The sequence below is a fragment of the Tauraco erythrolophus genome, chromosome 25 (genome assembly GCF_009769465.1).
Source record: "Tauraco erythrolophus isolate bTauEry1 chromosome 25, bTauEry1.pri, whole genome shotgun sequence".
NCBI lineage: Eukaryota > Metazoa > Chordata > Aves > Musophagiformes > Musophagidae > Tauraco > Tauraco erythrolophus.
This window is the reverse complement of record NC_141489.1, coordinates 3,398,411-3,421,642: the sequence shown is the minus strand read 5'-3', so window position 1 is coordinate 3,421,642 and position 23,232 is coordinate 3,398,411. Positions and strand designations below refer to the sequence as shown.

At 48.8% G+C, this 23,232-nt stretch overlaps 1 protein-coding gene across 4 annotated transcripts in view; it reads left to right on the top strand.

The window, feature by feature from the left end:
* KANSL1 (KAT8 regulatory NSL complex subunit 1) overlaps nucleotides 1-23,232 on the top strand; it is a 99,419-nt gene that overhangs the window by 1,048 nt on the left and 75,139 nt on the right. For all 4 annotated transcript variants that reach the window (XM_086626577.1, XM_086626578.1, XM_086626576.1 and 1 more), the window contains exon 2: nucleotides 17,949-19,335. In XM_086626577.1, coding sequence (XP_086482703.1) covers nucleotides 18,032-19,335 — 1,304 coding nt within the window. In that variant the 5' untranslated portion in view covers nucleotides 17,949-18,031. The remainder of the gene's footprint in view (nucleotides 1-17,948; nucleotides 19,336-23,232) is intronic.

Genomic DNA, 23,232 nt, shown 5'->3' with positions numbered 1-23,232 from the left:
ACTCCCTGTAATAGGTTTTGGAGGTTGTCACTAAATTTCATGGAAGTCTGTGTTCCTACAGGTCCTGCTGAAACTGGTAGGAAGTCGGCAGACAGCTTCTCTGGAAACTGGTCCTTATTTCCAAAGTGCCACACGCTGATGTATTTGCGAAATGGGGGTTTAGCATGTGGCAGTGTGGAGCTTGACAGCTGCCTGGGTCCTTGCACAGCCCTGGGGTCTTGTCAGCCCTGTGATTTCGGGGCTTACGCCAGCTGATGAGGGTCTCCAGCAGTCGATGGTGGTGGTGTTCTGGCTAACAAAACGTTCAGATTCCAAATGTGAGCTTGTTAGCCTTGTGCTTCAGTCTGGAAAACTTGGAGGAGTAGAAAAAGTAAAATTTAAGAGCACTTCAGCCATTGTAAAATGGAGTGACAGTGTCCTCTTCGTGTTGATGACTGGGACAGCTGCAGGTGGTGCCTGCACCGTGCAGCCTCGCTGCTGGAGAGAGAACCCCGGCTTTGCGTTTGGGAGGGTGTTGAAGCCACTCGCGTTCCCCAACGGAGCGGGTCAGGGACGGGTGTGTAGGAGGATAACGCCAGGTCCCTTCTGCTTCCCGTGAGCTGGCAGGAGCCGAGGGGAAGGAGGTGTGCCTGTGGCAGCGGGTCACACGTAAGTCTGCTGGAGGGCGTACCGAGGAGGATGTGCAGGCTGTCCTCGTGTCGGGCCGTCACGTCCATGCTGCATTTTTGCTCACAGGCGTTGGCTTCTTGTGGTGAGGATCTAGTTGGACCTTGTTTTTTTGAGTGTATGAGTGTGTCATCTGTTCCTGTGCCAATTGCTTCAAACCTCTGATCCGAGGGCTTTTGTATCCGGTATCCCTGACTTGTGCTCAGACTCGAGCACCTAATATCATTGTTGCAGTTTGCAGTGCTTTTTCGTCATAGAAGAAAGCAACTCCTTTATAGCCCATAAGTTTTATAAAGCTCTTTACCTGCAGCTCCTCAAAGGGGAGGGAGGGTTTCTCAGAGCAGAGGAGCAGAAGGTCTGCCTGGTCCTTCACATCTAACAGGCACAGGGGAAAAATGTGCAGTCTATGCTGCTCCGAAGCTTTCTGTGCGTGGTGGTGGCAGAAACGAGGGACTCGGTGCCTTCATCCTCTCGTTGCCATTTCCCTGCGTTCGTCTGGGCACCGATTCTCCTGCGCTAGCCTTGTCATAGGAGCTATCCTCAATAACGAGAGCATGTAGGGACTTGACTTTTTCCACCTATGATCTCTGATGTCTGCCTGTGCTGCCGAGGCTTTGAAGGCAGGTGGATTTGTCCAAGACTGAGGAATTTGCGTGAAGCCCTGAAACTTGAGGCTCTGAGACTTGCAGATGGTGTTACCTCTGCAACAGAAGCTCTGGGAGCACAGCTCTGATCTAAAGGTGCTAGGTGACTCTTGAGCATGACCAAAAGAGTAAATAATCTGATATCCTGGTTATCAGCTGTGTTTCAGTCTGGTTAAACTGCTGCTCCGGTTTGGGATTAAACCGAGTTATAAGCAGCTACCGATAGAGCAGCAATTTTTTCCCTGAGTCTGGAAATCCAAACAGCAGTAGATTTGTTCCGAGTGCCCTACAACAGAAATAGAAACTAATTCTCCTGTTAGTGGATCCGAGGAAAGCCATGTGAAAAAGAAGGCTATAACATGAATTTAATAAACAAAGACTCTTAAATTAATCTTGCTTGTGGCAGAGGGAGAGCTTTCGCGTCCTGGTGTCAGCAGCAGCTGGACGGTGGCCTTGGGAGGTCTCCAGTTTGCTGCTGGCTCGCGAGGGGGAGTGTGAGGTGCAGGATTTGGTGCGTGTTGGATCTGTGAAGATGTGCTGCAAGCCTTAGCCATGGCTCGTGGATAAAGGAAAGTACATCGGGACTTTCCAAGTGGAAGGGGGAGGAAGGGTTGAGTTGCGCAGCGGGTATAAATCGGGTCTTCCCCTCAGCCCCGTCCCACTGGTTACATACTTGTGCTTGTTACCAGTTGCTGGTTCCTAACTAATTCTTCTAACTTTGATTTACATGAAAACTCCTAAATCTGTTTGTCTGTCACGCAGTGGAACTGAACGCAGTGGGAACACAAGTGTGGAATCCCTGTGCTGTTACTATACAAAAGCCATGGGGTGTATTTCAGTGTTGAGATTTGAAAGGGTTGTCCCCTAAAATCACCCTGTGTCTTGCAGTTTGAGAAGACATCAGCTTTTACACGGTTAGTGCAGGATCACGTTCCCCTTTCCTTTCCTTTTTATTCTTTACCAATCTCCTCCTCTCCCACAGTACAACTACCTATCATCTGGAATGGAAGGAGTGCAACTTCTTCAAAGTGTGCTATCACCTGACTTATTCTGCTATTAATTTGTAGTTTATTTTACTGCTGGCATCATTAAATGTCTGGGATCGTATAGTGTACTCTGCACAAAAAGTATTGCCTTAATTACTGCTATCGCGGTGTTTCTTAAGCAATACCCAAAAAAAACCACGGGCTCGGAGGCTTACTCTTGCACTTCTTCTGCAGTTTTGTACACGTGTTTTGGATGGACCTCATCCAACATGATAATATTGTTGGCAATTCATGGGGACCTGCATGATACAGGGTGACAACTCAATGTAGATTTGAACGCTTTACCCTCTGCAAGCTGATAAAACCTGGCTATCGGTCCCCAGCTGGACTAACTGCTTAAAAATTCCAGGTGCTGTACAGTGAGTACTCAGCCTGCGGTTCTTCCTTGGAATTCTTCACTGTATTCCCCAAACTGGTTCAAACAGAAGTTCCCATGAGGACTTTGGGAAACCAGGCTCTTCTGTACAACGTGCATCGATCTGATGCAACAGTGTGGAGCATTCAAGTCCTTTTTGGCACGACGAGACCAACGTCTTTGGCAGTGACTCAAAAATACAGTGGTGAAATTTGTTTATTACCTTCGTTAAATAGTCATACATTCCCAGCCTCTCATCTCTATGGAAACTGTATAAATACATTTTGCAGTGGAATCTAATTGATCCAAAATAGCTTATTACTATGTCATGATCAGCAATGCCCCTTAACTTCACAGCAGATTAAATTAATTTTCCCCCTAGCCTGGGTAACAACAGAGCTGTGACCTTGACAGGTACCGATGTTTTATAGAGTAGACTCTCCACTATGAGAACAAGCATGTTGTCCTTGAAATTGTGAATGTCTGTATCAAATGACTTGATCATCAAGCAGGTTTTCAAACAAGCAGTGTTACTGATGTGGATCGTTCAGCTTTTTTTAGTGAGTAGTATATTCATTTCCTGTTTCTATCAAGCAAACTAAAACTTAATCCATCAATCTAGAAGTCCCCAAGGGAGATCCAGATTCGTAGCTCGACCTTAGGATGCATTAGTAGGACAGGTATCTCCCTGATCAGGGGCGTATCAGAGTTGCTGAGCTCCACCAGCCTCTGCACTATTTACCTTCATGTGGCTCTGCTCGGTGTTTAAGAACTTTGCTCTTATTCTTTCCCTTTTTAGTGATCATTTTCAGAGTAGCTGGCTGGGATGAGCTGTGCCTGTCACAGCTAAGCAGTGCCTTAACGTCACTGCACACTTTCTCTAATGTTGAAGAAGAATATCAGAAGAACGATGATCACTGCGAAGGTCTCTTCTTGTTGCTACAGCTTATCTATATTTAGCTTTAAACCAGACAAGTCTTGCCATCTTCTGAAGCCTCTGTGGCCACGGAGTTTGCTGCTTTTTGTAGGGTATCTAATGAGGTTGCAAATGAAGATGCAAAAGTTGTGGTTGTATCTGTGGGGAGTCTCTTCACTATGTTCTTTGGTGGCCATTGCCTTCTTTACCTTCAGGATGTTTCTCAAACAGATGCCACGTTTTTACAGGCTCAAAAGTCTCCCTTCCCATCCCCTAGGATGTTTGACTTAGCTGTATGTACAGCTGTGCATATACTTGTGTAGAGACTGCTAAATTTCTGAGGCAGGTCCAATGAAGGCAAGTCACAAGGATTAATAGGTAGAGGCAACGAACGCGTGTGGGAAAGACGAGGTAACGATCAGGTATGAGCAGTTGAGTACGTAACACTCACCATATATTGAACCCTGTGGTTTGTGTGTTCTTCACGCTTTGCGGAAGAGGGTGACTTCAAAGAAAGATTTCAAAGAATGATAGTGTGAAAATGTGGATTCACTGGGGAGAGCTGCTCCTGTTCACGTGAGGCATCTCAAGAGCAGGAACGAAGCCCTGCGAGGGACTCATGGGTGAGGGTGGCTGGTACAGGAGTAGCTGGGTGACCCGGAGGACATGTGGCAGCACTATTTTGAATGGAAAATGGAGACTGGGAGGGCTATAAAAAGGTATGTGTCAGAGGCCAAAGTTGTATTATTTTAGACTGCACAGCAATTTTTGCTACATCATCTCCAGATCGAGTTGAATGATGAAAGCTGTAGATACGCTGCGGGACGATCCAGATCTGTACTAAACTGTCAAGCTAGAGATCTCAGCTCTTGATTAGACTTGCCTCAATTAGCAGGAAATTCTGCAGTGCAGAATGAACAAAAGATTAGAAACCTTATTGCGCAGGAATTTCTTTTTGAATGGATGGCGAAAGCCTTTCCCTCCCTCGTCTGTTCCAGTCATTTGTTGCTACTTCTGCTTTTTAGCTGAACTGAATTCTAGATAAACTTTTTTTGGTTTTTAGGGGGAAGTCAAAGGTATTTATGGTGTTGTAGGGTCCTGTGTCCTGGCTTCCTAAGAGCTGCCTAAGTGTGATGGGGAGAAACAGATCAGGAGAAAGCACGAAGCTGCTGTTGGAGTTAATGATGTGACCGTCTTTCAGGAAGGGTATTTCTGTTACCCTTAAGAATAGAATATATTCTCCCTGTGACCTGGTTCTGTGCTGGATATGGGGTTGCTGATAACACACTGTCCTGATGTCCTCCTTGGCGTGGTTTCATCATTGACTTAAAGCCCAGGTCAAGGTCCCTAGACTCTATTTTCAAGATACTGCATGAAATTGCTGAGACTGGGTAACTGGTGCATTGGGACAGGGAAGGGCCATCTGGGAGGGGAGGACTGCGAGCGCACGGGGCAGCAGGCACAGGAGCAGAGCTGCCTGTCTGCAGCTCCCTGCCTGCAGCTCCCTGCTAGGGCACAACAACCAGAATCACTCTCTGTGGTCCTTAGTGGGACGCTTTTCTTGAAAAACACTTAAGTATGAGCCAAGTTTTGAGCCTTTGTGTTGGTCAGCAGAGACACAGTCGGTTTCTGGCCTCAGGGGTGGCTTTGGCTGTGAACGTAGGAAAAAATAATGAAGTGTGTTGCCCATGGATTTCCTAACCCCCAAAAACCCAGCTGTAATGTCAGTTCCATGTCGTGATTTGTTAAGCAATATATTTAATTTTAAAGAGTGATAGGAGCTCTTTGTGTAGTGTCTTGACTCTGTGTACCTCCAAATGCTTTTAAAAGAGGGGAGCATTGCTTGTCCCCTTGTGTGGTGGTGGGATTTGAAGCAAGAGCAGGAAAGAAACTTGTCTGCATGTGCTGCATAATCCAAGTCAGGATTGCCCGTGCTGGCTATGGACACGGTATTCATAGGTGTTGCCTAATTCTGCAGTTGAGACAGTACAACTTTATTTTTTGCCCTGAACTCAGCTTCCCAGGGCAAGTATTGCTCTCTGATGGTGTAAACCAGCATGCACTGCTGTGGCTTTTTCCCTTTGCAGACGAATGATGGTATAAAGCACTTTTTTAGTGGCATAACGGCATTCCTACTGTAGAGGCAGCATAGCTGCAGCGAGGGGAAAGTAGTGTGCTGGCTGCAAGAGATAACAAATCAAAATCGACACATAGACCCGCCTGAGGGGGGAGAGTGCCTTTGCGTGGCAGCGATACCGAGCAGGTTTGTGGCACCCCGAGCGTGTCCGGTGAACATGCACGGATCGGTGTCACCTCTGTGCAAACGGCAAAACTGAAGGTCAAAGAGGTGAAATGGCTTCTGCAGTCCCAAACTCGTTCTTTTCCACGCTGCTGCCTCTCGCCGTGTCCAGTGCACGTTGTGAGATGGAGTTTGTCGAGGAGAGGGAGAAAGTGTCCTTATGGTGGTATGAGACACCCTCTTCTGCGCGGCTGCAGACCACGTTCCCGAGGTTTCCAACCCTGCGTCTCCTTATGGTGTTCGCTATAACAGCCTCGACACCGGGGGCTGCCGGCCCCATGTGCGGAGCTGCCGGGAGCACGCAGACCTCCACCCACGGGCACGGGAACCGGGAGCCCTTCGGGGGGCTGACACCCTTCGGGTTGTGCAGCCGGGGCTGCGTTCTGCAGTGACGGCTCCCGCAGCAGCGTTGGCTTTGGGTGCTCTGGATTGAAGGGTTATGATGGCACTTTTCAGCAGAATTTTTGGGAATAAAGCTGAAGAGCCTGGCAGGGGGAATGAGAAAGGAGCCAGTGAGATACTTCTGGGGCTGCAGCTGGATTTTTGGGGGAGACCACTTAAAACAGTGGAAGTTTTTTTCCGCAGGGAGCGGGCTGGGAGATGGGGGAAAATGAGAAGCGTCGTTTCGGGGAGGGGGAAACACTTGAAACAGTGAAGGTTTCTGCAGGGAGTGGGCTGGGGCCCCCCGCCCTGCGCCGGCGGTGCGGGGGGGAGCCCGGACCCCGCGGCGGGATGGCGGCACGTGGCTGCCCGGGGCGGGGGTGTGGGACTACAGCTCCCAGCGTGCCCCGCGCGCCGCTGCGGAACGCCGCCCTTGCGCGGGGCCGAGCGCGCCTGCGCGCTACGGCGCGGGCGCCCCCTTGCGGGCGGCGGCAGGGGGAGCAGCCGCCTGCGGCGGCCGGACAATAGGCGGCGGGTCCGCCCCGCCTCCCCCCCCCCCGTTCCCCCCCATCTTCCTCCTCCTCCTCCTCCTTCGGCGGCGGCGGCGAACGCCCCTCCCGCACTGCAGCTCCTCCGCGCGGCGGGCGCCCGGCGCTGCGGCGCGGCGGCGGCGGGAGCTCGGCGGGGCCCCCTGGCTGCGGGCGGGCGCGGTGCGCGCGGCGACCGGCGGGGGCGCTGCGGCGCCCCCCTCCTCCTCCTCCCCCCCCCTCCCTCCCTCCCTCCCCGGGTGCATTCTCCGGCTGACGGGAGGGGGAGGGCAGAGCAGAGAAGGAGCCCGGCCGCCATTTTCCGAGCCGCGCCGCCGCCGCGCTCGCCCGGAGCGGGGGGGAGCGGGGGGAGAAGAAAAGAGCCGCAGCGCCCGCTCCGCCGCGCCCCGCCGCCCGCCGGGCCCGCCCCGCCGCCGCCCAGCGCTCCGAGCCGGGGGTGGGGGGGCCGCTCCCCACCCCCCCCCCACCCCCCCCCCACCCCCCGCCGCCCGCCCGCCCCAGCCCGGACTGCGGCCGCCGCTCTGCGCTCGCCGAGGGAGACGGGCGAGCCCATCCCCCCTGCCGCCGGGGCGGGCCCGAGCGGGCGGGGGGGGCGCCGGGGCTGCGGCCGGGGCTGGCGGCGCCCGCCCCGGTTGCGGTGCCGCGGCTGCCCCTCGGCCGGGGCTTGTTTGCAAACTGCGCCCATTTTGTGGGGGGCCGAGCCCGCCCGGACCGCGCTCGCCGCTCGTCACGTGGTAGGTGCCGCTCGCCCCGCGCCGCTCCGCTCCGCGCCCGCCGCCCCGCGCCTCCCCCGCCGCCCCTTTGTTAGCGCCGCCGCGCCCCGCCGGGCCCCGCTGCGGGGCGGCCGCCGCGCCCCAACTTCTCCGCCCGGCGGGAGGCGGCTCCCCCGCCACCCCCCCCCCCCCCCCCCCCCCCTTCCCGGTGCCGGGGAAAGTGCGGGGGTCGCGGCGGGGGAACCGGGGGCGGGCTGACCCGCCGCCCCGTTCTCCCCCCCCGCCCCGCCCGCCGCCCCCGGTGCTGCGGCTCCCTCGGGCGGGGTGGGGGTGGGGATGGCGCCACTTTAAATTGAAATCTCCGGCCCGGAGGCGCCCCGGTGGGCGGTGGGGTCCCGCCGGGCCGGGGCCCCTCACGTGGCCGGCGGTACCGCGGCGGCGGAGCCCGGCCCCGCTCCCCCCGGGGGGGTGGGAAAGGGACCGGGGGCCCGGGGGGAACCGCCGTTCCCTAACCCGCCTTGGAGGGGGTCGGGGGGGCACACGCGAAGTTTTGAAAGTAAACAGCGAAAAAAAAATATATTAAATTGCATAACCTCAGTCTTGCAAAACGCGTGGAGGGGAGCAGCTCCTCCGTCCCTAAACCCGCCTGGAAAATATGACCGTAGCGGGCTCCGGTAATCCCGGTGCCGCGGTGGGCTCCCGGTGCTGTCACCGGTGTCTGCGTGCGGGAGCCGCGGATGTGTCACGGTGCGCTTTCCCCCTTCTCTCGGCGTGTACAATAGCGTAATTTTTCATAAGGGTTTGAGCCGCTAAACCATTTTCCTGTATTTACTTTCCGGCTGCCTTTTCTTTTTTTTTTTTTTTTTTTTTTTTTCCTTCCGAACCGGCCCTGCCGATCCGGAATGATTTTTCTCAAAACAAGCTGGAAAAGCATAGCTATCCTGAAATGCTTTCCGTGATCGGTACGTGTGTTTACTTCCATCACGGGATTAGCATCTTCCAGTGCTTGATTACTGAGAAATTTGTCTTCTTTTGGCTATACATGAGGGTCGTGTAAAAGGAAAAAATACAGCGGCTAAATTTATGGGAAACTAGCCTTATTTTGTGAAAAAAAAAAAAAAAAAGCAGACTGTCCTTGCAAATTGAGATGTCGTCTTTCTACTCATTAAATTTGTGTACAGGTGGATCAAAACGCAGGCACGATATAGATTATATTGCCTGTTATGTAAAATGCTCTTGAATGACAAACTGTAGTTTTCCATGAAACCGGTCAGGATCTGGGAGGAACTGCAGGGTTTTTTTTATTTTGTTTTGACTGCCCATTATATTTTGAACTGGTTTGGGCCATGTCTGTGTTCGCGGTTACATCATGTCATGTGTTGTGTACAGTGTGATTTGTGCCTCTAAAAATAAGGCGAGGTAAGAGCCCGTTTCTCGGAGGTGGGAAGTAGGAGAGTACTTCAGCTGGGGTACGGTCCCGCTGGCGACAGGGACAGAAAACACTTTTGGGGGGGCAGTTAGGGTGTTACGTGTCCGTGTGTGTGGGGCTAAACCTCCGCCGCAGTTACAAATCCAGGGGATCTGTTTGTCTCTAAGCGTTTTCTCTTCAAAACCATGTTTGTCCTTTTTATAGCCTTTGTTTTCATGGAGGAACCTCTGATGCGCTTCCCCTGCTTTGGCGTAGTCCTCTTGAATTTTCCTTGTGGCACGGGAACGGTGCGGGCAGCAGCGCCGTTCGATCCGATGATATTATTTCTTTAATTCAGAAGCCAGCAGCCTTTTAAATCAGCGGAGGAGGAGGCGAAGCGGAGTCGACCCAGGGGCTGTAAAGGCCAAGCTGGGGAAAACCCCAACCCACCGATGGGACCAGGATCCCAGGGAGCTCGCTTTTCCTTCCCGAGGTGTCCGCTGTCGGCCACCGTCGGGGCCGAGATATGGGCGGCGTGTTTTTTGGCGCGGGAGGGATGGGTATGTTGTTTTTTGGTGGTGTGTTTTTTTTTTTTTTTCTTCCCTCTGTAGCCACGCTGCCAAGGTAGCACAGCTGTGTAGGGCTTAATGGATTGATATGCTGCAGGAGCAGTTAATTGTGGAACTTGGTTGTCATACTGTTATAGCTGATTTGTAATGATTTAGCAATGAGGATGACTCGTGTTCCCTCTTCAGAGGTGATAAAGCAGCAGATGACCAGGCAGATGTGGCTCTGTGTTTCTTTTATGCTTGCCCCCCCCCCCCCCCGCCCCGGCTTTTTCCTTTCATTTTTTTAATGCTGTATTGAAGTCTCATTTGCTCTCAGAGATCATCCGGTAACTGGAGAACTGGCGAAATTCTGACATCATGCAAGTCAGAGGTGAAAACTGAGCAGTTCTTTGACCAAAGTCACTTCCTTTTGCCCTGTTTATAACTGTGTTTTTGTGAGCACAACTGCCATTATCTAATGAGCACTCTGAACAAAGACTGTCTCTGGAGTTTCAGCACTCCACCCTTTTTCTGCTCAGGCAGCAAGTGGTGTGTATCCTTAGGAACCTCGAAAGACTTTTCCAGGTAAGATAAGACTTAATGTATAGCAAAGTAAAGATAAGGCCTGAGGACTTCTTAGGTCCTACCAAGGCAGGGAAGGGGTAAAGTTTGGGAGGGAGGAGAAAGGCTGAGCAGCACAGTTTTGATTTGTGAGCCTCCCTCCCCCTCGCTTCCATCTAATTTTCCTTTTCTGGAAAATAATATTTTTCTGGAGAATAATATTTATCTGGAACTCTTTTTTGAGAGTGGATCAGTGATATCTCTGCCCATCCCCATTTAACAGCACCTGATTTTGCATATTTTTGTTTGTTTGTTTGTTTTTTACTGGACTGTGTGGAAAACAGGTGGGCCAACTTACGCCTAAATGGGAATTTAATTCAGCAGAAGTGTCTCAGGTGGATCACATACTGATTAGACCAAATAATGTGTAAGTTCTGCACGCGTGCCTGGGTTCAAAGTGTTTACTGTTTCATTAAAAAGAGCCTCGTAGCATTTGGGCAGTCAGAATGGCAGGTGATCTGAGAAGCACCCCGTTTCCGTTGCTGCATTTTATAAATACCGTGTCCCTGCTCATAACTTCCAGGAATACAATGTCCATCTGGACTGAAAAGCAGCAAAGGCTTAAGCACGCCGCTTGAGTTGAGAATCCTTCCCAGCCTTGTAAACAGCCGTTTAGCTGCGTCTTCGGGATGCAGCTTTCTGCAACAAATGGTTTAAATTGGAATAAAGGCTTTCTGTTTCTTCTCAGCCGAGCAAGGAGTTGTCATACTCAAATCAGCAAGACTCCTGGTGGTGCAGAACTTGGGTAAACACAATTCCATTAAACCCTGCGCGTGTCCTCTTCGGCCTGAGTTCGGACCTGTGTTTTTGGAAGAGGGTAGTTGGAGAAGTTGCTATTCGTGTTTCAAAGAAAGTTAGAAAATAAATGTGCATCCTCCCGGTGAACCGCCGTGAGCAGCTGACTGCCAAAACATAACTCGGTTTAGAGAATGAGACAGTGAAATGGGATATGCTAATAGTCATGAAGACTTAATTCTGGAGGACAGAGTTTTGACAGCGCAGTATCTGAATGTAGTGATGAAACTGTGCTGTTTATCTAATAAAATGAGGAAAAAGGATAACGAAATTGCATCTGAAGAGAGGAAATGGGAGTAGCTGTCAGCCTGAACAGGCCGCATCTTCATCTGTTCCTTAGTTAATCTCTTCCTGCAAACTTATTTTTTGCAAATTTGGTGGATAGACCGAAGTGTTTAAAACAACCTAGCTATTAAAAAAAAAAAAAAAAAGTTTATTTGAAATGTATCGGGAGCTGCTTCGGGCCTCAGAGACATTAGCAGAAAATGGACCTTAAAGATTTCTCATTTTCAGCTGTATCCAAATGTTAGGAGTCCTCTCTGAAATCTTTATAACTTCCTGTTGACATCTGCAGCGACAGAGGATTGGGTGGGAAAGGTTACCGTGAAGTTGCCTTAAACTCAACGAGAAACAGCGAACCGAGTTCCCGGTGTGATTGTGGCCCATAAAAAGGAACCTGATATGTGATTGAACATCACCTTCTAGCAAACAAGTACCTGTTCTGGAGTTCACGTCATCTTGGTTTTAGTTGCTGCCCTGGCAGTCTTTGTCCCGTTCAAAATCAGGGATTTAAAGCAGGAGACTGGTTTCGGAGGTTGGGCAGGGATCTGGTGACTGGAGATACTTAATTCTGCTCCTCTCTAGTCTGTTATTTGAGGACATGGCCCCTTGACACAAGGCACTCTGGAAGACTTTTTGTAGTGACAGCCTGTGCCTTGTTTTAAAATATTTTAAAAGGAGTTAAATATTTTAAAATATGGAGTATTAAGGTGGTGTCATTTACGGGACGGGACGAGTTTAAAAAGTTTTGGTAATGATCCTGTGTTTTTGAGCGAAGGTTGGTACGACCGCACCCTGTGAATGAAAATGCGTCTTGAAAATTAGAAGGCAATTCTGTTTTTTGTTTAACTTACTCCCTGAGTCCTGAGTTCAGGTTTTCATATTTCCTGGGCAACTTGCCCAGGTTATGCGAAAGAAAAACAAAATCTCTCTGATACTGGATGGGGGGAGACCCGGATTTCACAAGTAGAGGTTTTTTTTTGCTCTTTTTTTTTTTTTTTTTTTTGGTCTCTGTCAGGCTGCTTCTTTCTGCCAACGTCCCATTATTGATTTTTAAACCACATTTCTGTTTATTTGACTATAAACGGCAACTTTGTTCGGAAGAGTAACTTAACAGCAATGGTTATTTTTATCTCCAGCCACTTCATTTTGCAGGTGACGGCATTCTTGCTTACAACCAGTCAACTTTCCAGACTTTTGATTGGGGAGATGACACTTCATCTTACTTTGTGGCTTTCGTTTTTCTTTCTGACATCATATTGATAAAACCTTCTCTACCTCAGATTATGTCATTGATTTGGTTTAGTTATATGAGAATTTATTTATTCTAATGAGAATTCACAGGCATAAAAGAAGATTGTTCTTGAAGAAGGAGGCCTCATGTTGCTGCTTCTAGAGTTGACCAAAAGACGCTGCCAGTTGTGCAGACCAGCAAGTGGAAACCAGCAGCTTTTGTTTTAATCTTGAGAGCTTCTGGTCGGAAACAAAGGCTATAAAAGCAGAGCTCAGTAATATCTTTCTTATTTGCTCCAGTGCCTAAGTACCGTTCCCTGGGATGTTCTTAATATTAAAATTCTTATTTTTCCCAGAGAGATTAGGTGTGAGTCTGTAGTGTTAATATATATGGACAGTACTCGTGTATACACTGTAAAATTCTGTGGTTCTTATATGTGTTCCTAACGTTTTTTCATTTATATTAGGAAAAAAAAAGCCTGTTTCCCAAATGTAGGTCATTACAAGCGTACAGTCTGCCAAACTGCCTGTGATAGCTGGCTTATCAATAAGTTTATCGTCCTGCACTTGCCTGTCACGTTTCCTTAATTAAAGCTTTGAGAGTTACTTCTCATGTGAATATCTCTCTAAATTGGTAAACATCTGTCTTACAACTATAAAATGTTGAAAGGTGATAACAAAAGGCATATAGAGGATCTGTTATGCATAACAGATATAACTTTTGGTAGATGTGTATTTTTTGATGCAGAAAATATTTCTAGGGCTCAGGGTGTTAGCTCGTGCGTTGAGTACCTACGTTTGAAGTTACGCTACTGCAACTAGAAGTGTATAAGGATTTTATTGCAGCAATTTTTTTTTTTCCTTTTTTTGTTCTTTTTTTCTAGAAAACGTTTGTAACCACACATGTTGAAGAGTTGGCTGCACTCTTGATTCATAGTGGGGGAGGAGAGGGGAAGTAGGAACTGGTATAATATTCACTTCCTTCAGGGTAACTTTGCCTTTACTGCTTCTAATGCAACAGCCCCTTGGTGTATATATCCTCTGCAAAACCTGTGTGTTGGGTAGGACAGAGCTTTGGAGGTGAAGGATTTTGTGAGCGGTCGTGTAGTCAGTTGGGGGGAGGCTTGTGTCCAACATGGAGGTTATTTGTCCTTTAAACGTGTGTCGAACTCAAGTCCCTGCATGGCCACCCATAACCTCTTCTGTCCTCGTTCCTTGTGCAAGTTGTAGGAAAAAAGGAGTGCGCCCAGGTGGGTTTGGGCGAGTGCCTTGTAGGAGGAGACCTGGGGAAGTAAGGAGGCCTCGCAGCAACGGTGAAGAGCAGTCCCAGTGTGGTTTGGCACGTGATGGAACTAGACCGCGTGTGCGGGAATTCTGGATGTAATGTCAAGGGTTTAAACTGTAATTCAGGGAATATAAATATGCACGGTGGATGTGTGTGTCACCACGGGGTGCTGGGAGGGACGGAAGGCAGGGGTGAGGTAGCCAGACGGGTGCAGGGCTCGGTGGCCTGAGAAGGGTGGCCGTGGTAGGACTTGTGTCCATGAGGAGACCTGCTGGTGGGAGGGCATGGAGAGCCCTGCAAGAGGGAAGCTGGAGTGAGTGCTTAGGTGGGTGGGCAAAGAGGAGACTGTTGATACCTCCTGTACCCAGGACTCAGAGCTCCCCTGGTCTTCTCAACGAACCTCACTGAAAGCACAGGTGCCTGATTTCTACCCCTGAAGCTCTTGTCACAAAGATTTCAGAGACCAAAAACTTCCCATGTTCGTTTTCGGCTTATTTTCCGAGGTGTCACATAAAATCATCTGCTTAGAAACTCAGGTCTTCTTTCAAGGTCTGGTTGTAAAATTGAGTTTTAGAAGTGGGTGGTCTTGAATAAGTCAGCGTGCTGCAGGATTGTGTTCAGGGGGGTTGTGACCCGATAGCTGCTCTGGGGTATAGTGTGACCGAGCGTGTTCCTTGTGCCTCTCCTAACATCCCATCCTCACCTCCACCTTACTCCCGCTCTTCCCTCTGCTCTGCGTTTAAAGAGTGTAAGAGTTGGAGTGTTGGTGTAGTTGACGTGGAATTGTGGGTGAAGTCCCCTGAGTAGCCCTGGTGACTTTCCTCCCTCCGTGGCCTCATGTGCACTCCCCAGGAAGGAAGGGAAGATGGACAAGTTACGGTTACCCTGTTTTTACCTGCTTCCTAAAGCCTGTCATCTTTCCTCTGTTAATTAATGCTAACTGCTCTGGCAGTGCTCTAGTTTTAAAGTGAAAATCAAGAACGTGCTTGTGGATTTTGAGTGTTTCAGACACGTTGTAAACACCGTGTTGGCCTTCCAGAAGAAGCTCCTTTTGGATCTTCCTGAGTGAAGTCCAGCACGAGGTGTTGTGCCGCAGCTGTTGAAGGCAGGGCTGGAGCTTTTTTGGCGACACGCATGCTGTGGTGGTGGAACTGGAGCGGTAATCCAGTTACTCTTGGCAGTTGTCTACCAGTAGGACTTCAGCAGGAGGAGAAGCCTCTGGGTCACACGTGTGTCAACTCAAGTGACTGGAGTCGTAGACTCTTGGTGGAGAAACTCCGAAAAAGGGGATCTGTGGGTGCTCACATCAATTTACTAGTATTGATGGGTGATAGCAGTTTGGATAGAACTCGCCAGCATGGTTTGAGTCCCGGAGGCACACAAAAGGTTGAGGATAATTCTTGGAATTACTGGCAAAATTCTCAGAACACTCTGAAAGTTCCTCAGGCTGTGTCCATGTGAATGACCTTTCCTTTTCTTTATTCCTCCTTCCTATGGTGACCTCAGAGAGATGCCTTACCACCCTCTCCCTTCCAGTTCCCTGTTGGGAAGAAATTACTGATAAGTGTAATATGACTTTAATAATTACTAAAACTTACAAACAGAGGGGAGGGCATGTGCTTACAAATGTTCCTTGATGTTTGTGCCAAGGGTTGTTCAGAAGAGTAGAGATCTAATTCAGTGTTAGAACCACCAGTGCTGTCTAGCATGCAGATGGTTTATAAGGACCTAAATAAAATAAAAAAAAAAATACATCCAATAACTTTTGGAGGTCGTCTTTAAGCTACTAGAACAAAGCCTCTTTCTTAAGGGAGACTTCCCAGGCTTCCAAAGTATTTTACATGCTGTCCACCCAACTCAAAGTGAAGCCAAGGAGGGTTGCAGTAGCTTGGTAGGAGGATTTTCTTTTTAAAGTGAGTTTGCTAATCTGGAGGAAAAGGCCATATGAAAGCATTGCTTCCTTTTTCTGCTTCTGTTAGTTTAACTAAAGTTGATGACCTACAGATTTACTCTAAAATACTCTTCAGCCTAGGTAAACTTCTAAATGGTTGCAGTGCAAATCTGTTCGTAAAGAGTCACTGCATTCAGCACCGAGTGCAGGTTTTTCTGCTTTTTTTTTTTGCAGTGTGGGTATTTTGGAAGCTGCGCTCAGTATCTCGCAGTGCTGCGGTGGTAGTTGTGGTGCGGAGCACTGATGCAGCCTTCCTTTGGAAGACAGATAGCGGGTTTCTGCAGAACTGAGAACAGTCATTCCAAGTGTACGTGTCTCTGTAGCAAAGGTCTCGGTAGGAGGCTGGAGTGGGGGAAGTCCTTTATTCTAATGTTCTTCCTCCTTCCTGTCCCAAGGGCGTCTTAGCTACAAGTGGAAAGTTCCCTGCGAGTTCCTTCCCGCTCCCCCCCTCCCCCAAATAGTCATGTTCAGTCTTTATTTAGGGACCCAAATAGTGACTAAAAGCCATTTTCAGTGAGTGTGCAGCAGTGTTTTAGGTGTGCAGTATCCTTTTTTCAGTAAGGACAAGTGTAGTTGATTACAAACGGGACTTCTGAAGTCTGAACCCATCTCTGGTGTCTCTGTGCTTGTTACAATAGCTTCAAATCTTTTTTTACCAGTTCCTCTGTCACTGCATCCTTTCTTCCCTGTCTCTTCCTCTGTGTCACCTAACTGTGTTTGGCAAGAGAGTTAGCAGCACTGCAGTGGTCTGAATTGTAGACCTGGTGAGGAGCCTGCCAGTTGGCCAACGCGCACGTTCATTGGAAACCAAACAGTGCAAAGAAGTTTGAGCTTCTCCTGTGGGCCTTCCCTCCATGGGGGTGTGGATTTGTTTCTCTAACTCATCTCGGGCTTTTCACAAAAATTCATTTTTTAGTACTTAGTGTTTTTCAGCCCCGATGTCTGTCTGTGGTCCCTGTTATGGGGGAGCACCTGGTGTGATGCTGAGGAGCAACTGGGGTGCAGCTGAGTGAGGCTGGAAGCAAAACTGGCTGTTAGATTTTGCTCATTCAACATAGTCAAACTTCAGATAGTCCTCACTTTGCCTGTAAAGCGGTATATTAATTTGGTCATTGGGGTGTGTTAATGAACAGCTGCAACAAGCTTATGCAAATTTATATGAAATTAGAGGATTGACGTATCAGGCAAGAGATCAGGGCACCTTTTTATTATTAAATTGACATTGAAATAGCTTAGGAAGGTACTAGATAACTTCAGCAGCAAAAGGAAAAGAAAGTAGCTGTTGCACTGGTAGCACAGCCTGTACGGTGGGCTGTGTGAATGCAGTTTAAAAAAGGCTTTAAAAAACACGGACACTTTTTGTGGTAAAGTAAGTAGGTAAATGACCAGAAACTTGAAGGTGGGTGGGAAATGATTGCAGTGTAGATGAATGAAAGGCCTTTGGTTACTTCTCTTAACTCGTTTGATCTAGTTGAGTTGCTCTTACAGTCAGAGTGTAGAACTGCTCTGTCACGGTGTGCGCGTGGGTTAATCTTTATCCATGTTCTTGAAAGAGAAATGGGAATAGCTAACACTGGAAATCACCTGGCTTATTCGGAAATGTACTTCTGGGAAAGTAGGTTTCATATCCAGCAGGGAAACGACTTTCTTCAAATCCAAGGCTTTCAGGGAAGCGGTGACGTTGCCGGTGGGTGTGGGGTGGTGAGGTTTCTTTAGCCACTGGGAGTTTAAGCATATGGAGATTTGTTCCCCTCAAGCCCTGTCCCTGTTACATGTTACAGTTCTAATTTGTCATTTTTTACACACCTCAGCTGGCAGCAGAAGCAGTGAAAACTGTTTTATAGACGTAGCTCAAGGATTTTGAAGATGAAGTTGGTGAGCTGCTGGCATTGAGGAATAGGTGTAAACAGGGCCAGACCTTTCCTGAAGGCCCAGAAGGATGCTGGCGTGCTCAGTGGATGGGCTGAGAGATGAGAATAGTAGTTACAGGCAGGCAGTAGGTCTGGGAGATCCTGAGGACCAGCTTGCATGTTGCTGCTTCTGCTTTTAGCTGGCTGGTGCCTGGATGGCTCCGCTGAGCACAGGGCTGGTGCTCACAAAGGGAGGATGCTGTGCCGAACGTGGAGCTTGCATGGCTTTACCGAGAGCATTGAGTCCATAAGTCTTGCTGCTCTTGTCCGTCGTGTTTGTTTGATGTGTTTTGGTTTTTTTTCTGCATATGTGCAATCCCTAACTTTCTCTTTTCCCTTCCCTTCTGCAGGCTGCCCTCGGGAGAGGCAGTGGGAGGCAGTGGAGCTGGCCTCGGCACCGGGAGAGGCTGGACTTCCCGTCTCTCTGTGCTGAATGGCTGCGATGGCGCCCGCTCTCACTGACGCAGCAGCTGAAGCTCACCACATCCGATTCAAGCTGGCTCCCCCGTCCTCCACCTTGTCGCCTGGCAGTGCCGAGAGCAACGGCAACGCCAACAACATCCTCCTGGCTGCCAACGGCACCAAAAGGAAAGCCATTGCTCCGGAGGATTCCAGTTTAGATTTCCGAAACAACCCTACGAAGGAAGAGCTGGGCAAGCTGCAGCCACTAGTGGCCTCTTATCTCTGCTCGGATGTAACATCTGTTTCTTCAAAAGAGCCTCTGAAGCTGCAAGGAGTCTTCAACAAGCAGACAGTCCTTAAATCTCACTCTCTCTTATCTCAGTCCTTCTTGAAAACAAGTGATCTGTTGGGGAGGCAACCAGTGTTGGAATTCACTTTGGAGAATCTAAAAACAATGAGTACTAATAGCCAGCCACCTCTCCCGCAAGCGCCTGTGAATGGCTTGGCCAAGAAATTGGCCAAAAGTACCAATTCAGACCACGAAAACTCTAGTTCCCTGAATGGTGGGAAGTGTGCTCCTCCTTCTGCTGCCCTCCAGGGTGTTGACTATAATGCAGGAGGTTCCGAATTGGGGGACTTGAAGACCGGGTTGACCAATTGCACTCTTCCACATAGAAGCCTTGATGCAGAGCACACAACTCCGTTTAGCAATAATAGCACTGCAAACAAATCTTCCCTCAATTCCATGGAGCAACAGCGGGTGCTCGAGGGTGGCAGTGGAGAGACGAGGTTGCCCGGTGTGGCTAGTCACTCTGACTTTGGGAGCAGTAAGTTGGAGGAGCAGAAGCCCTCTCTGTCGGCCTGTCACTACAGTGCTCTCGACTCCGAGATGAGGACGAGGGCATTGCTGCGGCGGCAGGTGGACATTGAGAACCGTGCCCGCAGGCTGCAGAAGCGCTTGCAGGTGGTGCAGGCAAAGCAGGTGGAGAGACACATCCAGCAGCAGTTGGGTGGCTTTTTGGAGAAAACTCTGAGCAAGCTTCCAACTTTGGACCCCCTGAGGCATCGGAGCCAGCTGATGTTGACCAGAAAAGCAGAAGCAGCCTTGAGGAAAGCTGCGAGTGAGACAGTTACTTCAGAAGGCCTAAGCAGCTTCTTGAAGAGCGATTCGATATCGGAAGAACTGGAGAGATTCACGGCCAGTGGTATGGCCAACTTGAGATCCAGTGAACAAGCGTTTGACTCGGATGTCACTGACAGCAGCTCGGGAGGAGAGTCTGACGTCGAAGAAGAGGAACTGACCAAAGCAGACCCAGAACAACCCCACGTACCACTGTAAGTAGCAGTCATGCTTTGCTTACCTCTGGTGGGGGGAGAGCAAGGTGAAAGGCGGCAGATGAAAAACCTGGTTTTTGTAGGAATGCTTCTTTTTTCATGGCTTTAGATCAAAGAAGTAATTGTTAAAACTAGTGTGGTGTGATGTGCAGCACATTTCCAGTTCAGGGCACACATGCAACGTTGAAGATAAAATTCTTCATGCGCACGATAGTCCTTGGTGTTCTTGTGGAGCAGCAAGTCCTGGAAGTGCTGGCTGGCTGGAGTGGTGGAAGCATGCTGCAGATACAAACCCGAAATACTGTTATGATGTGTCGGACCTGTCCCCTGAAATGAAATGTTTGTCTTTTTACAGTGGGAGTCTTTGTTGTAAACCAGTTGTATAAAGTAAGGCCAGTTTCAGTCTTACTGGCTGACAGCATACTTGTGACTGGGGAATTTTTTTTTGTTGTCGTTGTTAAACAAACTGTCTGGAAAAAAAACTCTGAAAGGATTTGGTCCAAATGCCAGTGGAAGTGTGAGGTGAGCGTGTTCTCTTCTTGAACCTGGGAAATCGTTGTTGAGAATTTTCTTCTGTCTGTGAGTTGCATTAAGTGATGACAACAGCCTCCTAATTATGTTGTTAACTGAAGGCTGTTTGCGTAAGTGGTAGGTGTCAATTTGTGTGTGGAGGAGGAAGATCCTTGTCAAGGGAAAAGTTTTGAGACAGGTCAAGGAAGAAGGGAAATTTTTCTTCCAAAATTCCCAAGAATTTTCCCTAGGAGTGCATATCACAGTATTCTGTGCAAATCTCTTAAAAGGCCATATTCTGTGTCTAGTCTGTGTAAAATCTTGCTTGCATCAGTAGATGATCTCTTCCACCCTGATGGACCTATTGAACTTAAACCTCAGTCTGTGAAGTACAGCTACGGTCAACAAAAAGCTCCCTGCAGCAGTCACAGGGGTCCCGTTTGGAATGTGGATGGCTTTTCGATCAAGGCTGGGAATAGTCACCAGGGCTTTTGCATACCTGTGCTATTCTGGGTTTGTTCAGATCTCTGTGGAGAAATAACCAACTTATTTTGATACCTGTTGTCCCAAGTAACGTTAACGGCTGGTGGAGTGCTGAGTGTCACACGTTTTACTGAGCTGGGTAGGTGGATGTGAACAGCACGTGTGCTGGGTAACTTCATCATCCTCCAAAACCACGCTTACATGGATGTGTGCTGATAAACAGATGTTACTGCTCTTGCATATTAAATTCCAGCTAAATGTCACGTCATGTTTTGGGATGTTAGCATAGGATGAATTTCTGTATGTGAAGTCTTAAACGTGGCAGGAGTTGGGCTTTCTCCCAGTGCAAAGCCAGTAGCTGAGCATGTGATCCCTGCTGGCTGGACATAAAGGCGTTCTTGTGCTGTTGGAAAAGAGAGGTTAAGAACTTTATTCCTGTTTTATAATGTCCACAAACTTAACTGTTGGGATTAGTAGTAAAATTGTATTTATGAGTATTGTAATAGTTATTAGAGGAGACATTTGATTACAATTCTGTTGAAAGTAATATTAAATATTCCATATTTTGGGTTTCATAGATTTGCATATTGTCTAGAAAAGTGAAATTTCTTTGCCACTCGTCTTAATCCCAAGAGGAAGTGTGGTATACGGAGACACGATGCGTGAAATTCTTTGCTGCCTTTCCTGCCCTTTGTGTTAGTCATGCCTTTACATTCCCCAACTTCCCGAGTACTCTTAAAAAGCCAAAGATTTCCAAGCTAGTAAAGAGAACCATCCTTCTATTGTCCGTCGGTGCAGAAGCTGGTGTGTATGCATGCTGGCATCTAGGCCAGGCCCACCAAACATCGTTTAAAGTTTATGCCTGTGGGTATTTAGTAATTAGTCTTCCCAGCATTGACTGTCCTGTTGGCATGAGTGCTTTGACATTGGGTCTCACGAGCTCTGGCGTTACTGAAGTTGAGGCTGAAGACACGTTTGTGCTTGTTAGCGAAACTCCTGAGGTCAACCTTAAGAGCTGGTACAAGTGTCTGAGTGCATCTAAATATCATTCTTTTCAAAGTAGTGCTGAGAGACAGGAAGGGGAAGAGCTGACTTTTCCACTGGGAAGCCGCCTTGGGCCAGCCTGTCGTACAGAACCATTGTTTTGTGCGAGCACAGAAAGCAAAGGCTTTTTGCAGGGTTCCTCAGGTACGGCTGCATTTTGCAGCTTGTTGAATGTACTTAGAATCACAGAATGGTTTGGGTTGGAAGGGACCTCAAAGATCATCCAGTTCCAACCCCCCTGCCATGGGCAGGGAAACCCGCCACTGCAGCAGGTTGCCCAACTTACTAGAGGGAAGACTTTCACTTATTAGAGGGAAGACTTTTACCTTGATTATTTGAGTTTTGCTAGTGAGATGGAGTGTCTTAATGAGTGTAAAAACTTCTGTCTCATCCCTCAGCCGAAATCCCTTGACTATGCATTGCTCCTGGGTGCCTCTGCCTTCCCCCAAGAAACTGCTTGCTTGCTTCGAGACCTTTAGTGAGAGTTATGCTACAAACACTGTGTCTTGTAGCTTGCTTGCAGTAAGTGGCCATGTCACCGACTGCCTCTGGGATTCAAGTAGAAGCATGCAAAAGAAACAAAGACGTGTTTACATCATGCTCAGATAAGAGCCGACCTTTGAGTTTTTCTGGCATGGTGGCATTCCATAATCAGTGTCTGGTCAAGGACTTCGAAGCATTTGTACTGTTCTGGCCTGCCTGATCTTGGCTGTAGAGCAGCATCTCCCTGAGGAATTGCATCTTTGCAGTAGTGTTAGGGATCTATCAGAACTTGGTAGGTCCTTCTAAAGCACTGGTAGACCTGCTGCCCGGGAAGGTGCCGTCATTCAGGTGCGTAACCAGGCCATCATGTGATGCATAAACAAAGCAGGGAGGTTTTCGTTACACCTCTGTTGGGAAGCCCTGCCAGCTATGGGCTTGGTTTAACAAGGCACTCTTGATTCTTCTGCAGCTGATGGGGCAACAAAGCGCGTGCAGACAGGGTTGGTTCGTGATGCCATGGTTGGATCTTGGCTTTATGCGGATCAAGGACCACTACGTTGCGTTCTGTTTGCTCTCAGGTCAATAATACACAACTCTGCTCCACAGCTGGGATCCGCTTATGCGTCGCTCCAGAAGCGTGTGCGGTGGCAGGGTTAGGATCAAGAGAAGCTTTGCCTCTGCTCGGTGGTGACGACGGCAGGTTGGTCGGTGGTGACGAAGGCAGGTTGGAGCCTCTCCTGTGGATCATCCTACTGCACGTCGGTGGCTGGGTGTGACCGTGGGCAGCAGCTGTCTGCGACTGCGAAACCCGTGAGCCCAGATGCTGTTGTCAGCGTGGTGGGATCAGGAACTGCTGTTTGTGGAAGGTTGCTCGGAGCAGGGTGTGCGGATTCCTCCCAGTGCTGGAGGGGTGCTGGCTGCGGGATGGTTTAGCGTGTAATCAGCATCCTCGTTTCTGTGGCCCTGTACTAATACATATACGTAGGAAATATTTCATGTGGCTTGTGCATCTTGAGAGTAGTTGCTCTTCTCACATGGGTCAATTCCTTTGGTTGTCTTGCGTTTGACTGTAGACTAGTTTCATCAGAATTATTTTTGGCTGATTAGTTACCTGTGCTGAGCAGCAACGTAGTCATTAGCTGGTGAGTGGTGTGTGATTTAGTCTCGGCAATCCTCAACTTCAACCTGTGTGCCATGGAAAAAGTTTTGAAACGGTAGTGAAAACATATTTAATTGGAACTTACCTTTTAGTTCAGGTTTCTCATCTGGAAAGTCACTGTTTTGATGGCAGTTACATCAAGCTGTTGAGAGTGAAGTTCCCGGGGACGGACTTCTCACACCACCTTTTAGAAGGGTCAGGCAGTACCTACCGCGTGT